Raw genomic sequence first — 22935 nt, forward strand, 5'->3', positions numbered from 1 at the left:
CACAAGGAAAACTAACCTACAAGCTTGAAATTTGAGTGTCAACCTTGTATCAATATGATTTCAATCATATGCTATAAAGAGACCTAGGACAACACTCCAAAAGGTCATTGTAGTTTCGATTACACAAGCTCAAACTATTGATTCTAAAACACCATCATAAAAGGTTCCAATAACTGTGGGATTAGTTTTACTAAAATGCATATCTAGCTTTTTTAAAATCTAGACACAAATTATGTCTAGGTGGTTGTGAGCACCACAAACGTTAGTCTAGGTGATCATAAGTACCACAAGCCAAAAAAGAAGGAATTTTTATATATTTGTAGGATTTTTAAATTAGGGTTCACATTTTGAACTTAATCTTTTAAAGGGAATCTTAGTAATGCGATAGGTTCTTACTTCTCAGTACTATCATCAACCAACCTCACCTAAAGAGATGACATCATATAATGTAGTGAAAACCCTCCATAACGGCTTTTATTGGATTTGCTAAAATAGTAGGGAAGTAAGAAGCTCTTGTACACCTACATGTATACCTTCTCTTTCAAAGTCTTGAAACACTTGAGGCAGATATGTTACTTTCTTGTTTTAAACTCAAGAATGCTAAAGGCAAATTCTAACATACACATATATGATTAAAATTATGTAAATAATTGACAAGACTCCTTTGAAAGTTTAGTGTATTCATTATTTAAAAATATGTCGAGCCTGAGAGTGCACATCCTAAATAGATTCGAGTTCACGTGTCATGCAAACATGCTTAGTTCTTACTAAACAGCAGCCCCTGCAAAGGGAATAGATAAGCCAGTTGATCAGCTGAATCTTCTATCAAAGAGGATGCTTATGAATGCCAAAAATTGGGGAGGAACTAGAACCCCTGAAAGCTCTTCTGCTTGGCCTCAAGTTATGTAGACAAACTGTTTATCATGTTTTCCACTGCAATAGTTCCCATGGCAGGCATGCTTCAGTTCGAGTCACAACAGCCTCTGCCAACTTTTTGCCCAGCCAGCCATGGTAGATAAGCCCTCTGGAGCCAAGCCCTCCAAAAATCCAAAACCTTGGAGAGATCACCTTTCTGGGATAAGAGCCTCTGACCATATCATCAATGCACCCGACAAGTGGAATCTTCCCATATGGAGTCCGAGGCGTCATAGCTCTCACTCCTGCACGCGCTTCTCGAAAATGCCAATGTCTTATTGGAGGATAAAAAGCTGCAGCCTTTGTTACCATCTCATCAGCAGCAATCCTAGCTTCTGCATCTGTTACTGTGGCTGAAGTGTTGCTGTTGTCCCATTCTTTTGTTGCTCCAAGTATTAACTTGCATGGCCCTTGTGCAGCCAGCCATGTATCTCCCACAACAGAAGGACCATGGAACGAGTCTTGTCCCCTATGTTTTAGTAGTGTTAGTCATGATCCACCGAATCTCAATACATATTGTGCAGTTTGCAAGCATTCATCTTACTTTCTGTCACATGGCAGATCAAGGTGCAGCACAACCCCACGACAGTGTGTGATTGGTAGCTTGTCAGAAAGCTCAGGAAGTTTGGTAACATTAGCTCCCAAGCAAATAACAACTGCATCATAATCATCTGCAGCTCAATAAAGCATGTGTTGCATGCATTCAACAAGATATAGGTGTCAGTGCCATCTCAAGGAAGTATTATCACAAGAGTAAGGTAGTAAATTTATGGCAAGTGTAATGAAAATGAAAAAGATCTCTGCTACGATTTAGTTTGAGGTCTTGACAACTACATTCTAGTGTGCACGGTGATTTAAGGACAGACCCATAAAACTGATTGAGCTGAGGACTGACTTCCTCTTACTACAGACCCCAACAATAACCGAAATGTCCCAATTAAAGACAGTTTATAACATGTTATTTGAGTCTGTCATGTTGATCACTAGGAGCAGGAAGGTATGTTTTCATACAAATTGAGTGTCTACTATAAAATATGTACCTGCAATGCATGAAAGAGAATCAACATGCTGCTTCTTCAGTATGGCATAAGAATCTGAAGTTTGGTGTGAACACTTATGCAGCTCGCATGCTCTCCATAAGGCCTTTAAACTCCAACCAGTCAAATCAGCACTACTCAGCAAAAGAAAAGAGTCCTTACAGGATATACAGTATTGAAACTGAACCCAAACCTTAAGATAGCGTGTGGAGTCGATGTTGAGACCATCAGAGATGTGTAAAGCAAGGTCATCTAAAGAAAGAGCCAAACCAGGCAAAAGCTTATTTGCCATGGCTCCATCTATGCATGAAAGTCCTGCAACTCTCTGGTGCTCACCTGAAGCAAACTGTATCCAAATCACATTTCATGATCTGTATCAACACAGAAAAGGTTTTACATCACAAAAGCATATGTGAACCTTTATACCTTTCTAAAATCATTGCAGTGTTTCCGAGATGCTGGTGGCCTCAGTATACCTCTGCTCACAATGACACAATGCAGTTTTCACTATATTTATTTATCGACTTGGAATACAGCATATTACAGGGAAGCATGCATTCTCGTTTACACCTTTGATCAGAAGTCAAAACAAGTGAACATGAAAACCATCCACGCCTCCTTTGGCTGTGTACGTGCATGTGCTAGGAACAGAACAACTTCTTTAGACATGCTTTAATACATAAAAACCTTCTTGCCTCCTCCAAGCTAAAGGTGGTAGCTCTGACTCCAGCTCACTGTCCATCTGTATGGAGCTCTCACTAGCTCTTTTCGCAACAGCAAGCAACTCCAATGCAGAAGTCCATCCTTCAAGACCACGCCAAGCTAGCTTGCCTACATATGTCAAGAAGATTATCATATTTCAGAATCATAACTTCAACATCTATGGTGTACTTTCGGAAAGCAGTCTCTGACTGTGTGAGCTAACACTAGGTAAAACTTCAGGGGAAAATTAATCACAGATAAAAACAGGACAGAATGATGAGCTTTGATCAGAATGTCCCCTAATGATGAGTGTGTATGCCAGGTCCCGCTTTAAGTGACAATTGACACGTGCATCTTTTCTAAATAGTTCAAATTACTGTGAGAAACCCCGAAATAAGGTTAAAACCCACCATCATGTACAAAGTTAAAAGGATTAAAAAACCCCGCTCGCTCCAAAGGCCAAGCGCTAAAGGTGAAACTGACATACTGAAACCTACTTCACTCCAATGTGCCAGTGCATAAAAGCTTTCTTGTTGGAATCCTGCAGGGGCAAAGTATCAAAAGTCATCCCGAGTAAAATAACATTACCTAGGGTTCTAAGGATGATAGGATAAAGCACTCATAAAAATTAAGCCCTTCAAGCTTTGACCCACACGAAAGGCCCATAAAGCCCTTATGCTGTAAAAACCAGCTTACTGAGGTTGCTCGTTTTCTCTCGATCCATGGTAACCCTACTACTGCAGTGAGACTTCTTAGGATAAAGCTCCTCATAATACAAAGAACCTCTCACAGCAAGCATCTCTAAGTGCCGGTCCTCATCGGTCCCCGTCATTGGCTATATTACAGTCCTTACAGAGTTTCACTACTACAATTCTACCACAGAGGCACTTAAGCTGAGACAATTAGTTCAAAAGAATGAAAGCTTCCAATAAAATTTCAATAGAGCTATTTCACTAGCCAGCACCCCCGTGTTCAAACAGCAGTACAAAATGAAGCTCAAATGAGAAAGATGTGATACAGATCTGGTGTTTGTGACATAGCTAAGGCAACCAATATTAATGTGAAGAGTAGAATTGATTGAGCTCGTCCTGGAGGCCTTCCAAGCACTTTTCTCACACTTTGGTTTAATGGAAAAAGAGATGCAATGAGGAGTGGATAGCGATGGAGATGGATGAACACCATAAAGGCAAAAAGGTAGAAAATGATGAAGGCCAAGAGCCCTAGCTGAGAACTAAATAACAGAATCAGTGAAGTTGATCCAAAAAAGCCAACAGTAGCGACCTAAAGTTAGGTCGACTGGGAGATGATGCGTGGCAGAAAATGTGCCCTGTCCATATACAACCTACGTGCCCAACAGCTGGAAAATGACTCCCTCTCTTCGACATCTCTCGAGCAGATAATAGGAAACACAAACCTGAATATGCTGAGGGGTCACATGTGAACATGTACAAAGGAAGGAGGGGTAAAGACATGCCACTCCCTCTAACCAAAGAAAAGACAACTGGCAGAGGTCCAACCCCCACTTTGAAGTTTGTGCAAAGACTCTACGGCAGTAGAGTGCTGCTGCTGAAGATCCTCAGAATGTTCCCCAAGCCCTCAGAATGGCAATATCAATGTCGAACACAAGAAGATCCTCGACATCTAATGAAGCCTGGGGAAAGATATTTCAGGGCTGAAGAAACAGGTGTCTCAACATCTGGAAGCTGAAAAAAGAAACCAGAAACGTGGGAGTCGTGTGTGGGGTTAGATTAGCCCACTCAAGGACCTGAAAGGAGGCAGTCCCCCTCTGGAACATAAGTGAAGATGTGAGTGGCCCCCTTGAGATTAGAAGGAGCCCCATGGGAACCTGTACAGCCCCAGAAAGAAAGTCTCAATAAAATTCTCTGGAGTATGACATCCAAGACCTTCTTAGAGTTCTCTCACGTACAGCATCCAAGACTTTTCTGTCTGACGTATAAAACATGGGCATGTCATTCCTCATCCCCTTCTTCTCATCTTCACCCGTTGCCATCAGCCCTTCGCAGTTACCATCTCCTCATTGCCATCATCTGTTGCCAGCCTTCATTAGTGCCCTCTTTCCTGCACTGTCACCATTATCTGATCCCTCCTCAAATAGGAGCTGACTGCTGCTATTGGTGGTCATCTCTGCTGCAGACAACTCCTTACACTACTTATCTATTGAGAAACCAAGTCATTCAGTATATTTTCCCCCCCTCCATTCCTATTTTGAGTTCCATTTACAGCCCCAAAAAGGCTATATTTGGATCATTGTCATGGCACCACCCGACAGAGCTGGGGTGCCACCCGAGAGACTTCAGTGGGCACCACTCGAGAGAGTCGGAGCACCACTCGAGACAGTCTGTACCTGAAAATATGGCACTGACTTCCCTCGTTCTTTATCCCACACATTCATTCCTTCCGACACTCTGGTACTCGCTTCAATATTCTTCTCTCCTTTCTCCATCCTCTCCACTGCAGTTCACACCCAACGAGGAGGATATTATCGTTCGCAGCTCCTACATCCACTCCACTTCGCATTTTTCAGACTACATCATCTAGTGTCAGTCCTCTTCACTTGGCATCATTATCAAGCTTCATTTGCAGCAAGTTCAGGCCGTTTGCAACAGGTTACACTCTCTTTATTAGCCCTACATCAGATACCTGCGTTTTTTGTGTTTTCTTCACTCCTAAAGGGCTACCCAGTAGTCCCCTGTCTGCAGCCATGTACAACAAGATCATCAAATATTCTTGTGTTTTCTTCTCCAACCGGCTGTCCATCAATCGCCTTGATAGCAATCATCATCTCGGAGAAATTTCAGCATATCCTTCATCTCTAACAAGTTTTGAGGACTACATTTCACTCCCTCTACCACCAGCTGTCCTTTCCTTTGCACTTCAGCATTTACCTTCGATATCCTACAACCAAAGGACTGCATTTCGCTCCCTTTACTGTGCAGATTCCCTATGGGTGTTGCTCCCTGATTCAGATGGGACAGTGCAATTATCTTCAGAGCTTCGGCTCTGCTATATCAACTTCATTCACTTAGCATTATTCAATGATTCATCATTCATCCTCTTCTTTTGTGTTTTCTGAATTTCTCTTTTTTCTTTGTGTTTTCCATATACACTATGTTTCTCCCCACAAATCCTACTGTCTCTCTTGTTTGCTTTCACAGTAGTCATATTTTGACATGTATCATAGCATACATGTTATTTGACATTATCATCATCTAGACTAACTATGTTTTATTCCAGCACTGTCACCCCTAATCCCATCAGCTGTATTTCAGCTCTCAGCCCCTAGAACAGCCCCCAGACTGTTGTGTTTTACCGCACAAATTGTTGCTGCCCTGAGTATTTCACTTTTAAGTAGCAAAATTTTTCTTTGCCCAACTAGCCAACCTTATATGAGCTTAAGTTTTAGCTTTTCTATCATCCACACTTGCATGATTGAGTCCATGAGAAATTTTCTTCCCAAAAAGTAGTGAAGCAGCCTTGTATTTGGCATATCAAAGATAGACTTCAATTCAATCATTTGCAATTTTTCCCTCATTTGGTCCTATGAGCAACATATAAAAAATGCATGAAGTACCAAGCATGTGGCATCTATTTTAAACCATACAAGACTTTATTCAGCTTGCATACCTTGTTGTTGTCTCCCTCATACACAGCTGTGTTTTCATCTCTGCCATACATATTGCATTTCAGCCTCGCTGCCTTCATTTCAGTCTCTATCTGCTGCGTTGGGCTGCTGCACCATAAAGTCTGCTGCATTTAAGCCTCTGCTGCCACCAAGCAACCCTTCTCCAGCCTCAGACATGATGCATCTGGTAGTCCTCTACTGTCATTGTTTTGCCATGCCTCTTCTTCAGCATCTAGCATCAAGCATCAGGGCTTTGCTGCACTAGTTATCCACTCTAGAGGACAAAACTCCCCTTCAACCCACCCGCATGAGTGGTTGTAAGGGCTCTTTGTGAGCATCCATCACATCACACCTCATACATATTATATTTTCCCTACAAACCCTAGTGTTTCCTCACACGTGGCATTATTTGTAAAAAAAGAAAAGAAGAGCAAGAGCCTTCCTATCATTCCATTTGGGCTCCCTTTTTGGGTCTCAGAGGTGGTGCTAAGCTATCTCAAATAAGTGCCACGTTTATTGACTAATTTTCTTTGACTCTTGTACAAAGCCAAAAAAAGGTCCTTAGTAAAGTCTTTTATGGACAACATCCATGACTTTTCTTAAAGTTCTCTCATGCACAACGTCCAAGACTTTTCTTAAAGTTCTCTTACATACATGTTTCTAGCTTTGAAGTTATTTAAAAGGACATCATGGGCCAATCATTCCTCATCCCCTCCTTGTCTTCACCAATTGCCCTCAGCCTTTGCCATCTCATCACTGTCATCAACCTCCAGCCATCAGCACCTCTCTATTGTTCCATTGCCATAATTTTCCAATACTGCTCGTGATCACCCCCACTACCAAGCAATTCCTTTTCCATAACTCATCATAATCTAGACTAGCTGTGTTTTGCTCCAGACTGCAGCAACACTACCACCATTTTGGCTCCCAGTCGTAGAGCAACCCAAAGAAAGAAGGCTGTGTTTTGCAGCCATACCAGCAATACAACTGGCCATTGCCCTCATGATGCTCGGTTTTTACCTTAGCCTACCTCGTTGCCATCAAGTTGTTGTGCTCTGTTGCTCCACCTACCTTACTTTGTCTTGGTAGCATGATCACACATCATGAACTACAGCACGAAGTTGTCATGAGGATGTGAAATTTTTTAGATGCTTCAATCTTGCTAGTAACATTTGATTATTGTAATAATCAAATGTGCAAGGTTAAAAGGCACATGTGAAGCACATGGCAATTATTTCATGGGTATAGGCCAAGGACCTTGAGGAGGCAATGGATGTCAATGGCAAAAGTTGCGACAAGTTATGTCAACTAGGTTTTGGTTGTCAATTGATGCCAGTTCTAACCCTAGGATAGTTATTTGGCCATTAAGTGTCAATGGTGACACTAGGGACTAGGCATTAATCAATTAATTAATGCTAGTCTAAGGGTCAACGAACGTTGGGAACCACTTGGGTTTGCAAACGGCCTAGCCAATCAAATTGTGAATAGGCACAATTAATTTTGGGCAGTGTCAAAAGGACTGAAATTAATTTTCAGAATCAAAATCAATTAATTGGCTGGAAAATGGAATTAGAGGGCTGCCACTTGGCAAAAATGCCCATGCAATGGGAAAGAAGGCTATTTGGGGCTGAGAGAGAACCATTCAATGTATTCAGCCTGAGAGATAGAGAGAGAGAGAATAGGGAGGGCACACGTGATGGACAACAAGCTAAAAACGTTATTGTTGGGCCTTGAAGGCAAAATGAGACTAATGACCACCAAGAGAAAGAGAAATTTGATGACCAATTCAAGAATTGGATGACAGCAGCAACAAATCTCTTTGCGAAATTGGCAAAGGATCCTCAATTTGTTCAATTCTTGAATGCTCCTAAGGACAAAGACAAGAAGAAGAAGTCATTCTCTACACCTTCGGGACAGCAAGGTGCACCGAAGATATTGTGAAGAAGACTGTGGAGGCACTACTAGGGTCTGCACTGAGGAAACACAATGTAAACGACAATGACAAAAGCGCAACGAGACAAACACAAAAAGCAAAACTCAAACCTTAAACGAAAAACTCAAAACTCAAGCACAGAAACTCAAACACAAACAAAAGAAGGGATAGAAAGAACACAACTCTGAAGTGAATGAATGTTGTAAATGAAAGTAACAGTATACAATGTGCCCAAGGGTAGAGTAGTGTGTCGAAGAGTGACGTCCACCGGAGACAGATCCCAAGTCTTTGACCACCAGTCGAAGTGTAGGATGAAGAGGAAGCTGCAAACCCAAGTGTCACAAGGGCCTGGAGCACCAAATGTAAGCAGGACAGGTGTGGAGGAGGGCTAGCAGTAGTTGCTTATTGTGGAGGAAGCTGTCACCTGATGTGGAGGAGCACTAGCACCTCTCGCCTAGGGAAAAAACACCAAACACAAGTTGAAGATGCAATCGCCAAGGTGTAGCAGCTGTAAATGCAAGTAGACGAGGGTCAGAAAATTATTGCCAATGCTAATGGAGGAGCGCTAGATGTAGAGGAAGGTGTCACAACACTCGCTTGAGTTGGCCAGTCACATGTATATGGATTAATAGCTAAAATCTGCACTCAAGGGTGTGAAACCTGCACAGAAAAAATTGAGACTGAATGGGAGCAACATGTCTATTTATAGATAAGGATGGACCCTCCCAAATTAGAGTTTCACTAAACTCTCTCAAATCGCTCCTTTTTTTAGGGTTTTCATTAAATTAAGCTTGTTTTGGGAGTGTTTAAGTGGCTAATCAGCATGGAATGCATTTCTTAGCTCAACACCCCCTCTAAGGCCCAAAACAGGGTGAGAAAGAAAGGCCCGCTCATTTTTCCCGAGACATCCCACCCCAAAGTAGCTAGGACATCAGACAAAGGGTGTAAGGTGGCTGCCCCCACTAGCCTACCAAGACTACAGAGGCAATGGTTATCTTACCAAGGGAGCCCAAGGAATCACCCCAGAGAGGACAGGCATCGGACAAAGGGTGCTCATCAGCTACCCAATGGCCTACCAAGCCAAGGAAAGTTAATGTCGAGGACAAGAGCCGAAACTTGTAGAATACCAAGAAGGATAGAAGACCCCTCCCAACCTTGAATGTCGATGATGGAGAAGGAAGAGGAGCCAAATGTCGGTCTTCGTGTGATACCGAGAACCATGATGAGAAGAAGCATCCCAACTGAAAAAGCTAGGTAGAAGTTACCGCCATGATAGCATCAAGAGAGATGCTATACAATCTGCCTCGAGAGGAGAAGAAGCCTCCATGCTGGGAGAAGAGTAAAACTCCTAAGAAGATAAAACCATGAAGGGAACGGTGCGCATCCCATGTCTCCAACCCAAGTAGGACTAGACAAACTTGTATGTTAGCCTTGTAGTGAAAACAAATTCTGCAAAAGAGAGCAAGATCTGCAATCACATATGTCAATAGTGAGATGCTCTAAAAACAAAACTGAAATAGAAAAATTAACAAAATGAACAAGTGCAAGAATGCAAAGGTGTATGTGTGTGTAAATGCAGCAAAAGACTTAAAAATAAAAGGAAAAAAGACAAAACACCTATGGGCCCAACTCTATCACCTAAAATCCTAATAGTGCGATAATGAGAAAAAGCTAATAGGGTGGCCACCATCACATTCGCCCATGAGCAAGTTTGACGAGGTGGTGAGGTAGTCCTAGATGAAGGCAAATGTGATGTGGATGCATAAAATGCAATGGGATCAATGCTAGCAAACCAATCAGTCAACCGGTTAAGAGTAGAGAAGGATGGCTGCTGAGGTTGTGCGTGTACCACATGTCCAATAACCATGGGGGCTGAAGGAACAGATGGGGAAGCAACGGGAGGCGTAGCCCCACTAGACTGTGTAGTAGTAGTAGTCTATTGTGGTTGTCTAGAAGGAAGACCTTGCGCTTTGGTACAACACTCCTTGTCCACTTGGCCCAACCTCTGATAGTGTGTGCAAAACCTATTTTTCCTGGAAATTTGCTGCCAAAGGGGTCGTGTTTTTTTATTTCCGTCAAAGGAAGTGGTATCACCCTTGTTTTGGCTCGCCTTTAAATCTTGCGAGTTCTTGCCACTGCTGGTTTTTCCTCCCGAAGAAGAGGCAACCAACCCTCGCCCCTCTGAATAGATGTGAGTGGAGGACTTCTTGTGGACTTGATCATGCAACCTCGCATAACACAAGAATTGACACTCAAACTCATAGAAGGTCGGCAATCTAGGCAATGAGATAATATGCTAGATAAAATGGAAGTATTTGTCGGGCAACTTGTTCAAGAAGAATATAAACCGATCGTCATCTGACTTCGAAGAGCTAGTAGTGGCAAACTCAGCTAGTAACTGCCGATATTCAGTCAACTTGACTTTCAAATCATCCCCTTCCTAGATGAAAAACTCTTGAAGCTCAAAATCGATGTTTATATGCCGAGTAGGATCTCTAGCCGCATAGCGATCAATGAGATGACTCCAATATTTCTATGCGAGAGGGAAGTACTGTAATAACTGAGAGTGAAACTCGAGAAGCAAACCCTACATCAACTCAACATTGGCTGTGGCATTGCAAGCTCTCCATTGACGGATGTAATCAGCGTGGGCTAGGTGAGGATCAGGCATAGACTCGAGACCAACAATGAGGTCCCAAAGATAAGACTCAAGCACTTACTGCATATAGTTCAACCAAGTGGTAAAATTTGACATGTTGAAACGAGTCTTGTCCGTGAAGGCATTCTTGGCCAATGCAAATATAGTGGCAGTGGTTGAATAAGGTGGATAGGATATGTAGTGCGGTGGAAAGGAGCACACTTGGGAATGGGTCCCAAAGTGCCCACCTGGTGTACAAGAAGTGTCCACAGTGGATCCAAATGTGTACATGGGATGACTAGGCATAGGCAATGTCGCCGCATGAGGACCCCATGGTGGAGGGATAGGGAGACATGGAGCAAAGGATGGAAATCCCTTCATAGAAGTGACCCATGGAAAGTGTGATGATGCAACATAAGCAAAGGATGGAAATCCCTGCATCTAAGAGATCAAGATGTGTTTGTAGCTAGGGATAGTAAGGGGGATGCCCATCACAACCATCCCAATGGAAAAAGATGTGTCTATGACATTGTGATTCAATTACAAGTCATATTGTGTGCCTCGAGCAAAGACTAGCACTCTACAATACCCGCAAGATACTCTTTATAAGAGCACCAACTCTGATACCATGTGAAGAAGATTGTGGAGGCACTGCTAGGGTTTGCACTAAGAAAACACAGAGTATACGACCACGACAAAAGCACGACGAGACTAACATAGACACAGAAAGCAAAACTCAAACCCTAAGCGCAAAACTCAAAACTCAAACACAAACAGAAGAAGGAATAAAAACAACACAACTCTGAAGTGAACAAATACTATAGATGAATGTAAGAGTATACAGTGTGCAAAAAAGCAGAGCAATGTGTCGAAGAGTGACATCTATCGAAGACGGATCCCAAGTCTATGACTGCTAGTCGGAGTGTAGGATGAAAAGGATGTTGCAAACGCAAGTGTCACAAGGGCCTAGAGCACCAAACGCAAGCAAGACAGGTGTGGAGGAGGGCTAGCAATTGTCGCCTACTGTGGAGGAAGTTGTCGCCTAATGGAGGAAGCTGTCGCTTGATGTGGAGGAGCACCTACACCTATTGCTTGGAGAGAAAACACCAAATGAAAGCTGACGATGCAGCCACCAAGGTACAGCAATTGTAAATGCAAGCAGAGGAGGGTCAGAAAACTGTCGCCACTGCCGATGAAGGAGCGCTAGATAGAGAGAAAGGTGTGGCAAAAGTCGTTGGGGCTAGACAACCACATGTGTATGGACTGATGGCTGAAATCTGCACTCAAGGGTGAGAAACCTGCACAAAAAGGATTGAGACTGAATGGGAGCAGCCTATCTATTTATAGATAAGGATGGACCCTTCCAAATTAGGGTTTCATTGAACTCTCTTGAACCGCTCCCCATTTTAGGGTTTTCATTAGCTTGTTTTGGGGCTATTTAAGTGACTAATCAGCATGGAATGCATTTCTTAGCTCAACAGATAGTGTCAATGCCTTCACTTGAAGCACCCAAAGAAGCCAATGAAGAAAAAACAGTTGGTACCTATGGGGCAAGGTGTGCAAATGCAAGGCCATCATGGAAGTGCCAATCCAATGGTTTTGGGCAGCCGTGCATGCATGCAATGTTGGGGCAACCAAGATACTTTGGTGGTAGCACGATTTTTCATGCAATGGTTGGACAAGGACTGCATATGGGAATGTATATCACACTCCCTATGGTATGCAGCAGCCAACACATGGTGTGCAAGGCCCAATGTATTTGGGTATGGCTGGAAATGTTCATAATCCTATGTATAGCAACATTGGTTTGATACCTTGGGCACACAGTAGTATGTTTGGTAATGGATTTGCCTCCCCCAATGCTTACAGAGCTCAAGGAATAAGTGTTGGTCATGCAAATGCTTCGTTTGGGCTTGGACATGATGTAAATATAGCACATGCACCCTTTTTGCAACAGCCATTGTATGACAACTTGACTCCCAAAGAGGCAACAAAAGACTATGATGAAAGTGGAAAAGAAGTGAAGTTTGGGTCCTTCAATGGTGAACAAGATAGGCTAAAAGCTTTGACTTTCATTCAAAAGTTTGGTGCAGCCTATTCAAGGGGAAACTTCATTGAATCCTCTGAAAGTTAAAAGGCAGTCATTGGCTTGAAAGGGAATACATTGCTATGGAGGTCCACGCTCTTAATGCAAGAAAGAGCACCATCAATATGGATGCAATTCAAGCAAATGTGTGCATCGAATTGGTTAACAAGCATTCTTGAGGTGAACATCATGACAACTTGGAATAAGCTTAATGCAAATAAGCTTGATGGAATAACCCATCTAAGCATCAGAGAGGATGAGATGGAACCCATGGGGAAAGTTGAAATGGCGTACAAAGGCCATGCAAAGCTTGTTACACAGCTCATTGGAAAAATTTGGTTGCACATTCAAGGGTATGTGGAGAGCGAAGAGTTTTTTATTGCTCCACTTGACGGTTGTGATGTCTTGCTCGGTATGCCATGGTACCACCGCCTACATACAGTGATTGACTCACATGCCAAAGTGATCACTATTCAGCATAAAAGCAAGACCCATACACTTAATGTAAGGTAAAAGGGAAATCTGTCCCTATTGTATCGGCTACTGCCATTTCAAAAGTAATGAAAAACACCTTTCAATATACTTGGTTTAAACTAAGGATAAGCTTGATAATGAAAATGTTGAGAACATGTCAAAGTTAAAGAAGGATCACGTTTCATTTATGAAAATGTATGCTGATTGCTTCTCTCAGTCACTTTTGCAGCAACTACTGCACTTGAATGGCCTAAAGATCATGGCATAGATCTTATTCTTGGAAATAGCCCACCTAATAAGCCACCCTACAAAATCAATGCAGCCCAACAAGAGGAGACTATGAACCAATTGAATGAACTATTAGAAAAAGAGCTAATTCAGTCCAAGTCATCTCCTTTTTATTCTTCAGTGCTTTTGGTATAGAAAAAGAATGGTCCATGGTATATGTGCATTGACTATCGTACTTTAAACAAAATCACGATAAAAAATCCATTTCCGATCCCTCCAATCGATGATGTTATGGATATATTGCAAGGGCCAACTGTATCGATTTGAAAAGTTCGCATCATCAAATATGCATTAGATCGGAGAATGTGCCTAAAACAGCTTTCAAGTCATCTTTTGGGTTATATGAGTTTCTTGTCATGCTTTTTGGACTTACCAATACTCCTTCCACTTTTAATTGAATGATGGATTACATCTTCATACCACATGGAGGATTTATGGACACTTTCCTTGATGACATGATTATCTACTCAAAGAATGAGGCAGAGCATAGAAAGCATTCGGATATTGTGTTCAATGAGCTACATAAGCATAGACTAGTCATAAATGATAAGAAAAGTGAATTCTTTTTGCATGAAATCCACTTTTTGGGGCATATTGTATCGGCAGATGATGATATTCATATGGACCTTGCAAAGATTGAGGCAATATGATCATGGCCACCACTGAAGTATATCCATAAGATCCATAGCTTCTTGGATTTATATTCTTATTACATGAAGTATGTACGCGGGTTTGTTGAAATTGCATCTCTATTGTATGCTTTGCAAAAGAAAAATTTGCCATTTAGATGGACACCTGTGGAAATTTCAGTATTTGAAAAGTTAAGGAAAAGATGACTTCAAATCCTGTGCTTATGTTGCCCGATCCAAGGAAGTCATTCATGGTTTAGTGTGATGCAAGTGAAACAGCATTGGGACTATTTTAATGTAGGATGGCCAAGTTGTGGCTTATGAGAGTCATCTTTTCCATGATGTAAAGAGAAATTTGCAAGTCTATGAGAAAAAGCTCTTAGTTGTAATTCATGCACTATCTACGTGGAAACATTACTTGTTAAGGGTTGATTTTACAGTGCAAATAGATCATCTGACATTGAGGTACTTTTTAACATAGACAAAGTTATCACAGAAGCATATGAGATAGGTAAATTTTCTCTCTCTATTTCATTTTCATATTGTATACGTTGACGGTAAGAAGAATGTTGTGGCTAATGCATTGTCATGTAAGCCACAAATTTCAACCATCAGCATGGTTTGTCACATAGAGTTGGATGCCACGAAAGAAAAATATATTGCTAATTCGAATTTTGCTAATGTTTACAATCAACTTTCCCATGGCCACAGGCATGAGTACTTTGTGCTAAGAGATGGATTTCTAATATTTTTGCAACACATCTTAAATATCATGATATGCCAGAGTCGATCGTCAATGATCGAGATCCTCAAATGACTTATTTATTTTGGAAGGAGTTGTTTGAGAATATGAATACCATGCTGAAATTCTCATCATCCTTCCATCCGCATACAGATGGTCAATCCGAAGAGGCAATTCCAATGTTGGATCTTCTGAGGTACTATGTACCAAACCATAAGACATAGTGGGAGCAATATTTGCCATTGGTTAAGTTTGCATACAACAACATAATGCATAGTTCCACTAGCAAAGCTCCATTTGAGATTGTTGAAGGTGGCAAGAAAGTACCACCTATCTTGCACACTAAAGATAAGATCTTTGAGGCTAATCGTTGTGTGGAAAACTTGGATGCAACCTATGCAAAGATGAAGTATGCACTTCAAAGATCACAGGAAAAGCAAAAAAATGTAGTCGATCGCCATAGACATGCTTTGCAGTTTGCAGAGGGTGATTATGTGGTGTTGCATTGTGAAAAGGCAAGGTTGAAAAAGATGAAAGGAAAAGAGAGGTTATATCTGAAGTTAACTATGAGATACTATGGGCCCTTCCAAGTGTTGGAGAAGATCGGCAATGTTGTATGTAGGCTGAAATTACCTCCGCATTGGTAGATACACAATGCCTTTCTTGTCAATTTATTGAGGCCTTTTCATGGTGATGTGCCAGAGGATATATCTGTTGAAATTCAACGGTCAACCTAAGGTTGAGGAGCAAGATGAGATCTTGGTACTTGAGCAAATCTTGGAACATAAAGAAAGAAAAGTCAAGGTAAAAGTTTCTAGAAAATATTTGGTGAAGTTTCAGAACTATTCACCAATGGATACAAAGTGAATGGAAGAGGATGACTTGGAAGACCATCCTCTCGATCGTTGCAACTTTACCTAGATGCCTTTCAGTTAGAGCCAACATTAGATCGAGCTCAATCAGGTCCAGTAAAGCAAGGGTCCAGAGCAGTGCTAGATGCTCAAGGAGGAGGTAGCACTTCCACTCCACCAATTATAGGCAACTCTCATAACTAGTGGATCTCCGTTGTATTCAGCATGTTGTAATCAATTTGGGATCACATTTGCAACAGTTAGTGATCAATTTTCAGATAAGTTTATGATCAGTTTATGCTCGGTTTTCAATGGTTATCAGCCAGCTCAATGGACAGCACCATGATGATTGAATGCTATTGACAATTCAGCCATGGTTTATGCTAAGTATATGCTTTAGTGTGGTTGTGTGTTCAAAACAGTTGAGAAACATAAGTTATGGATGTATCCAATGGGTCTCTAGTAACAATTCTAAATTGTTTTTCAAATTTGTCATATTTATGCTAGCTGAAAATTTTCACACAATACAATGCAATCGTCGAGGACTATTGCAACAATTTCAAGGGGGAGGTTTGCCACAGGGTCGTGAAATTTTTTAGATGCTTTAATCTAGCTAGTAACATTTGATTAATTTAAAAATCAAATATACAAGGCTATAAGGCACATGTGATACACATGGCACTAATTTCATGGTTATAGGCCAAGGACCCCAAGGAATTAGTAGATAACAAAGGCAAAAGTTGTGACAAGTTATGCCTAGTGGGCTTTGGCTATCGGTTGGTGTCAGTTTTGACCCTAAGATAGTTATTTGGCCATTAAGTATCAATGGTAACACTAGGGACTAGGCATTAATTAATTAATTAATTAATGCTAGTCTAAGGATCAATAAAGACTAGGAACCACTTGAAGTTGCAAATGGCCTAGCCAATCAAATTGTGGATGGGCACAATTACTTTTGAGCAAGGTCAGAAAGGCTAAAATTAATTTTCAAAATAAATTAATTTTAAAAATTAGTCAATTGGCTAGAAATTGTTGAAAAATGGGATTAGAAAGCTACCACTTGGCCAAAATGCCCATGCAATGGGGGAGAAGGCTATTTGAGGTTGAGAGAGAGCCATTCAGTGTATTCAACCTCAAAGAGAGAGAGAGAGAGAGAGAGAGAGAGAGGGAGAGAGAGATGTTGCTGGTCATTTCCCTATGCGGAATTCAACCTTAGTAGTAGGCGATAGCCGCTAGAGACCTCTAGAAGGCAAGTGATAGCAAGGAGACTCTCACCAAGGGCTGGCAATAGCATTGTTGATTAGGCGACAATATTTATGGGACCTTAGGACAGCAGGCGACTGCATTAAATGCAGAATTGATAGGGCAGCAATCAGTTTTGGGACTTGAAAAATCTCAGATTTCTCTCTCATCTCAACATTCTCTCACCTTCTCCATCTTAATTTCTAAAGATCTCACCATTTCTCATCCAATTGAAGGTGTTCTCAGTTAGATTTGGTGGAGAGCAATGAGAATTGTGCTATAAACCCTAATTCTCTACAAAAATTAGAGTTTATTGGCCACCTTGGGACCCACGCCATCAATGAAGGCATCATATACTGAAGTCAAAAGCTGAAATTCAAGGAATTGTCAAGGATTTCAGATGCCAACCCCAATTGATTTGAGCTAGCATTTGGCTAGTTTGTGGTTCCATTTGTACAAGTCCTAGGTGAAGATCAAGGAACAATTGGCCCGAATTGCTTGCTAATCAATTGTACAGAAAAGGGCTTACAGATCAGTAGAGGAGACTATGGAATCTCAGCTTGTATCCAATCCATTAGTAATTCAAGTTAAAGAAATACCGCAAGGGGCTCCAATTTTGGGGCCAACAAGGTATCCAATGTCCAAGATTATGATGGTAATGTGTACATTTCAGTTTATGCTCATTTGTTAATTGTTGTAATTAAGTGCTTGATCAGGCGACCCTCTCCAAGAAGGCAGGCTAGTTTTATCAAAGCTACCTACATTGCCATTATTGCTACCTAGTATGCCTACATCAAATTTTTTGAGAATAAGTGCCAAAAGTGAGACACCACTTCTGAACATTGAGAAGAATGAACAATGAAAGAGAGAGTACAAGTACAAAGAATAATGAATAGGCAATGGAGTCCATAACACAAGACATGAGATGTACTATACAAACCACACAATTGATGGCACATGTGGTGACCAGTAGTAGCTCTAGTAATGGATGTGATCCAATACGACAAGAGTGGAGGAGAAGTGGAGCATATATAGGCCTAATGACAAGACCCAAGACAAATGAGCTGCCCAACTATCCATAATGGCACCTATCATGGATGATTGATACCACAAAAATAAATCATGCCCCCCTCACACACCCAGGCCCATACCAACAATAAACATGTGCCAGAAATCTGCAAAATCATAGAGCATATAGCAATCACAAGTGATGCTTGAAGAAGATGCTCAAAGTACTCAAATTCACCACCAGAAATACTCCAAGATTCCAGCTTTGGATCATGACACGCAGTTTAGAAGCATCTAAAGAAGCAGCACCAAGTCAATATCGACCATACTCAAATCCCAATCACAAAAAGTGGAAATATGTTCATCATGAACAGCACTGCAAAAATCACACCATGGCCATGGAATCTGGATTTCCCAAACTCAGCCAAACCGCTAAAATGTCCCACCATGTGGGAACTCACTAGAAGCAAACAACTCTTTGTGCCGAACCATCCCATCATGGACCTGAAAATCAAACCCACTCCACAGCTTGAACCATCAAATTGTGTCAATGCATGTGAAAAGCCTCCCTCACAGACCGCTTGCATCAAATAGATGTATGGGAGGCATCAGCTTTCCCTAACCTCCATCCTCTCACAATCACCCCTAATTGGCCCAAGGATATGTGAAGATCACTATTATAGGACAAGGGCATGCTCACTCCATGCCACAACGGCACTGGAGGAGAATAGATGTTGTGGTAGAGGAGAATCGAGATCAAGGATTGCCAGAACTCATATATGCAAACCCACAAGGCACCACTCCAACCTATCCATGTTATAGAAGTCCGCTTCCCTATGCACAACCCATTCATCTATTTGGTATCCCATTTGACAAGAATTGCTCCTTTTCCACTTGATGCCTTACTTTTTATTACATATGCTCTGAACAGCAACAAATTGGGCCCAAACTTGGGGATGCTTCTGCACTTTTTGGTGGTACCTCTGTATGAGCAGTTATCTGATGGTTGGAAACAATAATGATTTATTTGGTATGTCGTTTGCAAGACATAAGTTGGATGGGTTAAACTGTCCTATGTAAGCATACATAATACAACATGTATTAGTGGCAAAGAGGCTTTTGGGATGTGGTCATTTTCATTGTATGAAGGCTTGCAGAGGCAACGGCAATGCATTCATTGGTTCATCTAGAGCCACTACTACCCCCACTGCTGCATAGCAATCGCACTGGACGGTAAGGATGGAATGCTCAGGCACATGCTCTTTATCATTGAAGCGTGCAATTACATATCATTCGTGTATATTTTTCCAATAGTGCTTCAGATGCACTTGCATCTATCTAGTAGATTTAGTATGAGGCATTTACATAAATAGTTGGATTCAGTGAAACTGTTTAATAGCGCTTCCAGTACACTTGCACCTATCTAGTATATTCAGAATTAGGCATTTTTTTCAGCTTGTCTACACAGGCTTGTGTACACAGTACTTGCAGACCTTCCAGATTCTTATCAAGGATTTGCTATTACATTAAGGCTGGTAGACAAAGGGATGCCAACTTCTATACTTAGATGAGCTAGTACCTCTACTTTCTTGTTTTCTCAAATTGAGAACTGTAGTTATTATTCTTGAGATTGTTATGTGTCCATCAATTTGCCATTATAACATTCATCATTATTAGGTGTAACAAAGTAAAATCAACCCCTTGTTCCACTCACAAAAACAGTGCAGACATAAATTCATTGACAACCAGAGGCAATTGACATCGTAATATCGATAAAACAGTGCAAACATAAATGCATTGACAACCAGAGGCAATTAATATTGTAATATACATAAAACAGTTAAGGCCCCACAATATATATAAAGCACATGTAGCCAGAGGCAATTGAAGTTGTACTATATATATATTTCAGGCACAGCAATATACAAAGCACATGTGGTAATGTGGTGTAAAAGAGAAGACAGCATACATCCATGTAACAGTGTGCATTTGTGAGTGTCTCTCTAAAAAAGATCCACCTTTTGGGGTGTAAGGGTGTAGAAGCCCTCCTGAAACTCCAGAAGCTGCTCCACCTATTCCCACTTCATCATATAGCTCCACACTTATTTGAAGAGTTTTTGAAGAGAACTAAAAACATACAACAAGAACCATCATCATTCCCACTTTGTTGCATGACTGAACACTTATTTGAAATAATAGAATAACATAGAATGAGAACCATCATCACCCTTTCAACAACCCTAGAATGATTTCTTTGTTGGGTAAATGCAGATTGAGAGCCATTGATACAAATTTCAAGTATAATAATGAAAGTAGCCATTCATCCAGCAAAATATTAACAAAATGCTAAAGAAAATGGTGCATTGACTTCAATACAAATGGACACATGTTGAATGTTCATTCGAAATATATGTCAGAATTCCATTGTAGTATGGAGGTTCAGTGAATACAAGGCTCGTGCACTACACTAAGAGGTATATATTTAGACTGGCCAAGTGGCATATCAAGATGGTTTACTGGACACGTAAGTGTGCCACACCAACACAATCGCAGGATATCTAAGAGGCTACAAGAAAGAACAACCCATTGAATAAATGTTAGGACTAATTAAGTACATAGGCATGGATACGTGTTGAATGTTCATTTCTTATATGTCAGATTGTAGTATGGAGGTTCAGTGAATACAAAACTGGTTCACTACACTAACAGGTATATATTTAGACTGGCCAAGTGGCATATCAAGATGCTTAAGTGGACACATAAGTGTGCCATGCCAACACAATCATAGGATATCTAGGAGGCTACAAGAAAGAAGAACCCATTGAATGAATGTACTTATGTATCCATGCCAACACAATCACAGGATATATAAGAGGCTACAAGAAAGAAGAACCAGTTGAATGAATGTTAGGACTAATTAAGGTAAATACATATAGGGTGGTTTTTGGTTTGTGTTTTGGGAATTTGACCAACTTTTTTGGGCCATGACTGCAAGGAGGCTAAGAGCACTACCACACGACCTCCATCAGAACACTAGAATCCTAATCAGCCTAAAACTATTATTGATCTGCTTCCAAAATGGTCAAGGTTAAAATTGTGACAGATTCTTTCTTTTTGGCATATTGCACATGCAAGGGACTTAATCCCCTACTATAGCAAAAATATTTAATATTGCCACATACAAGGGTTACCACCCAATTGAGCTACCAACAAGGTGTTTAATACAGCCATATGCAAGGGATTGCCATCCAATTGGGCAACCAACACCATCGTATCAACCAGAGACCAGAAGACCCCATGACATCCAACAACTAGAAAGAAAGCCCACACCATCCAAGAACTAGAAGGTGATGGTGATTGCCCACACATTGGCCAAGATTTTCCCTTCTACTCTTCAGCAATGACCACATGACCAAGTTTTTATATATCAACTATTATCAAGATGTATTGGTTCAATTATTCAAATTAATTTAATGCTTATACAGATTGGAATATGATTTGTTCACACTACTTAAGACCTATTGTTCATAGTAAGTTAGACCTATCCCTAATTAGCCCGATCACTATATTGATGAATGCAGAAAGAGATTGGCCAAAGAGAAGAAGAAAGACTTTGGTTTGGCTATCCAAGGGGTATCAACCAACAAATCAGCAGATAGTGGTGCTTCAGCCAACTTTGTGGAGAAGGATTATGTATTTCTCATATGCAATTATGATTCTTCTACGGCTGATTCAACATTTAATGCTACTGAAATGCAGCAAACACGCTATTTGGACAGTGATCCATCAAAGCACATCACTTCTAGGAAGTGCTTGTTTACCTCTTTGCATTCAGCCCCTACTAGGAAGCGTGTCACGTGTGAACAACAGCAATTATGATATATGTAGCATTGGGGCAGCCACTATTACTACTGTAGATGGTTTTGATTTCATACTTCTAGATGTCTTGTTTGTACCTAGCATTACAAAGAACTTGTTATCTATCGTTGCTTTCAATAAACATAGCTTTCAAATCATCTTTGAGGATGACAAATATTTTTGTTAGACACTTATGACCGATAGTCTCATGATGCTCTAGCAATCACTAGTCTTACACCCGCTATACAAAATGCGGAGCTTTGGCCTACCCATTATGGACATATGAGCTTTGGGAGTTTGATGGCCCTTCAGAGGTATCATATAGTGGATGCATTGCCTCTAGTGGAGACTCTACCTCCTCCTGCATGTAAGGGATGTATTTTCGGCAAGATACATAAGTTTATCTTCAAAAAGAATGGCGCAATGCATGCTGTCCGAAAAATGCAACTTATTCACTCTAATGTTTGTGATCCCATGAGGACATGTGCACTTGAGGGACCTTCTTCGTAAGTAAGGATGTCATATTTGCTAAAAATGCAGCATTTTCACATGACCAATTTTAAATGCCGGCTACACATGACATTGGTGATGTTTTTTAAGGCCTTTTACCACTTTCTTTGGAGTCCACGCCTACTGTAAATGGAAGGACAGACCTCTTACGGCAAGCTGCTGCTCCATATGCTCCAAAACAACAGGGTGTTGATGAGGGTTTGATGTATGCAGTGGAGGCAGCAGTTCAGCATGAAAGGGCTGCTATAGATGCAGCAAAAACAATCCCGAGATGGCTGCTACAAACTCTCCAAGAGAGTAAAATAGATGCCCCATTACCTCAGCACACTAGAAGGCCTACCAAGCATGCAGCACATGATGCAAGGGGGGCACACTTGGC

The 22935-nt window shown here is 41.1% G+C and overlaps 1 protein-coding gene across 3 annotated transcripts in view; it reads right to left on the reverse strand.

Annotated features, from left to right (window-relative positions):
- Positions 1–664: 664 nt before the first annotated feature.
- LOC148031820 (FAD-dependent oxidoreductase family protein) overlaps positions 665–22935 on the reverse strand; it is a 44206-nt gene continuing 21935 nt past the window's right edge. For all 3 annotated transcript variants that reach the window (XM_087685494.1, XM_087685496.1, XM_087685495.1), the window contains 7 exons: positions 20207–20315; positions 2648–2783; positions 2379–2430; positions 2146–2298; positions 1956–2058; positions 1460–1586; positions 665–1384 (listed from right to left, as the gene is read on the reverse strand). In XM_087685494.1, coding sequence (XP_087541620.1) covers positions 922–1384; positions 1460–1586; positions 1956–2058; positions 2146–2298; positions 2379–2430; positions 2648–2783; positions 20207–20315 — 1143 coding nt within the window. In that variant the 3' untranslated portion in view covers positions 665–921. The remainder of the gene's footprint in view (positions 1385–1459; positions 1587–1955; positions 2059–2145; positions 2299–2378; positions 2431–2647; positions 2784–20206; positions 20316–22935) is intronic.

The sequence above is a fragment of the Lygodium microphyllum genome, chromosome 9 (assembly GCF_053477565.2).
Source record: "Lygodium microphyllum isolate KBCC chromosome 9, Lygodium_microphyllum_v1.1.10, whole genome shotgun sequence".
NCBI lineage: Eukaryota > Viridiplantae > Streptophyta > Polypodiopsida > Schizaeales > Lygodiaceae > Lygodium > Lygodium microphyllum.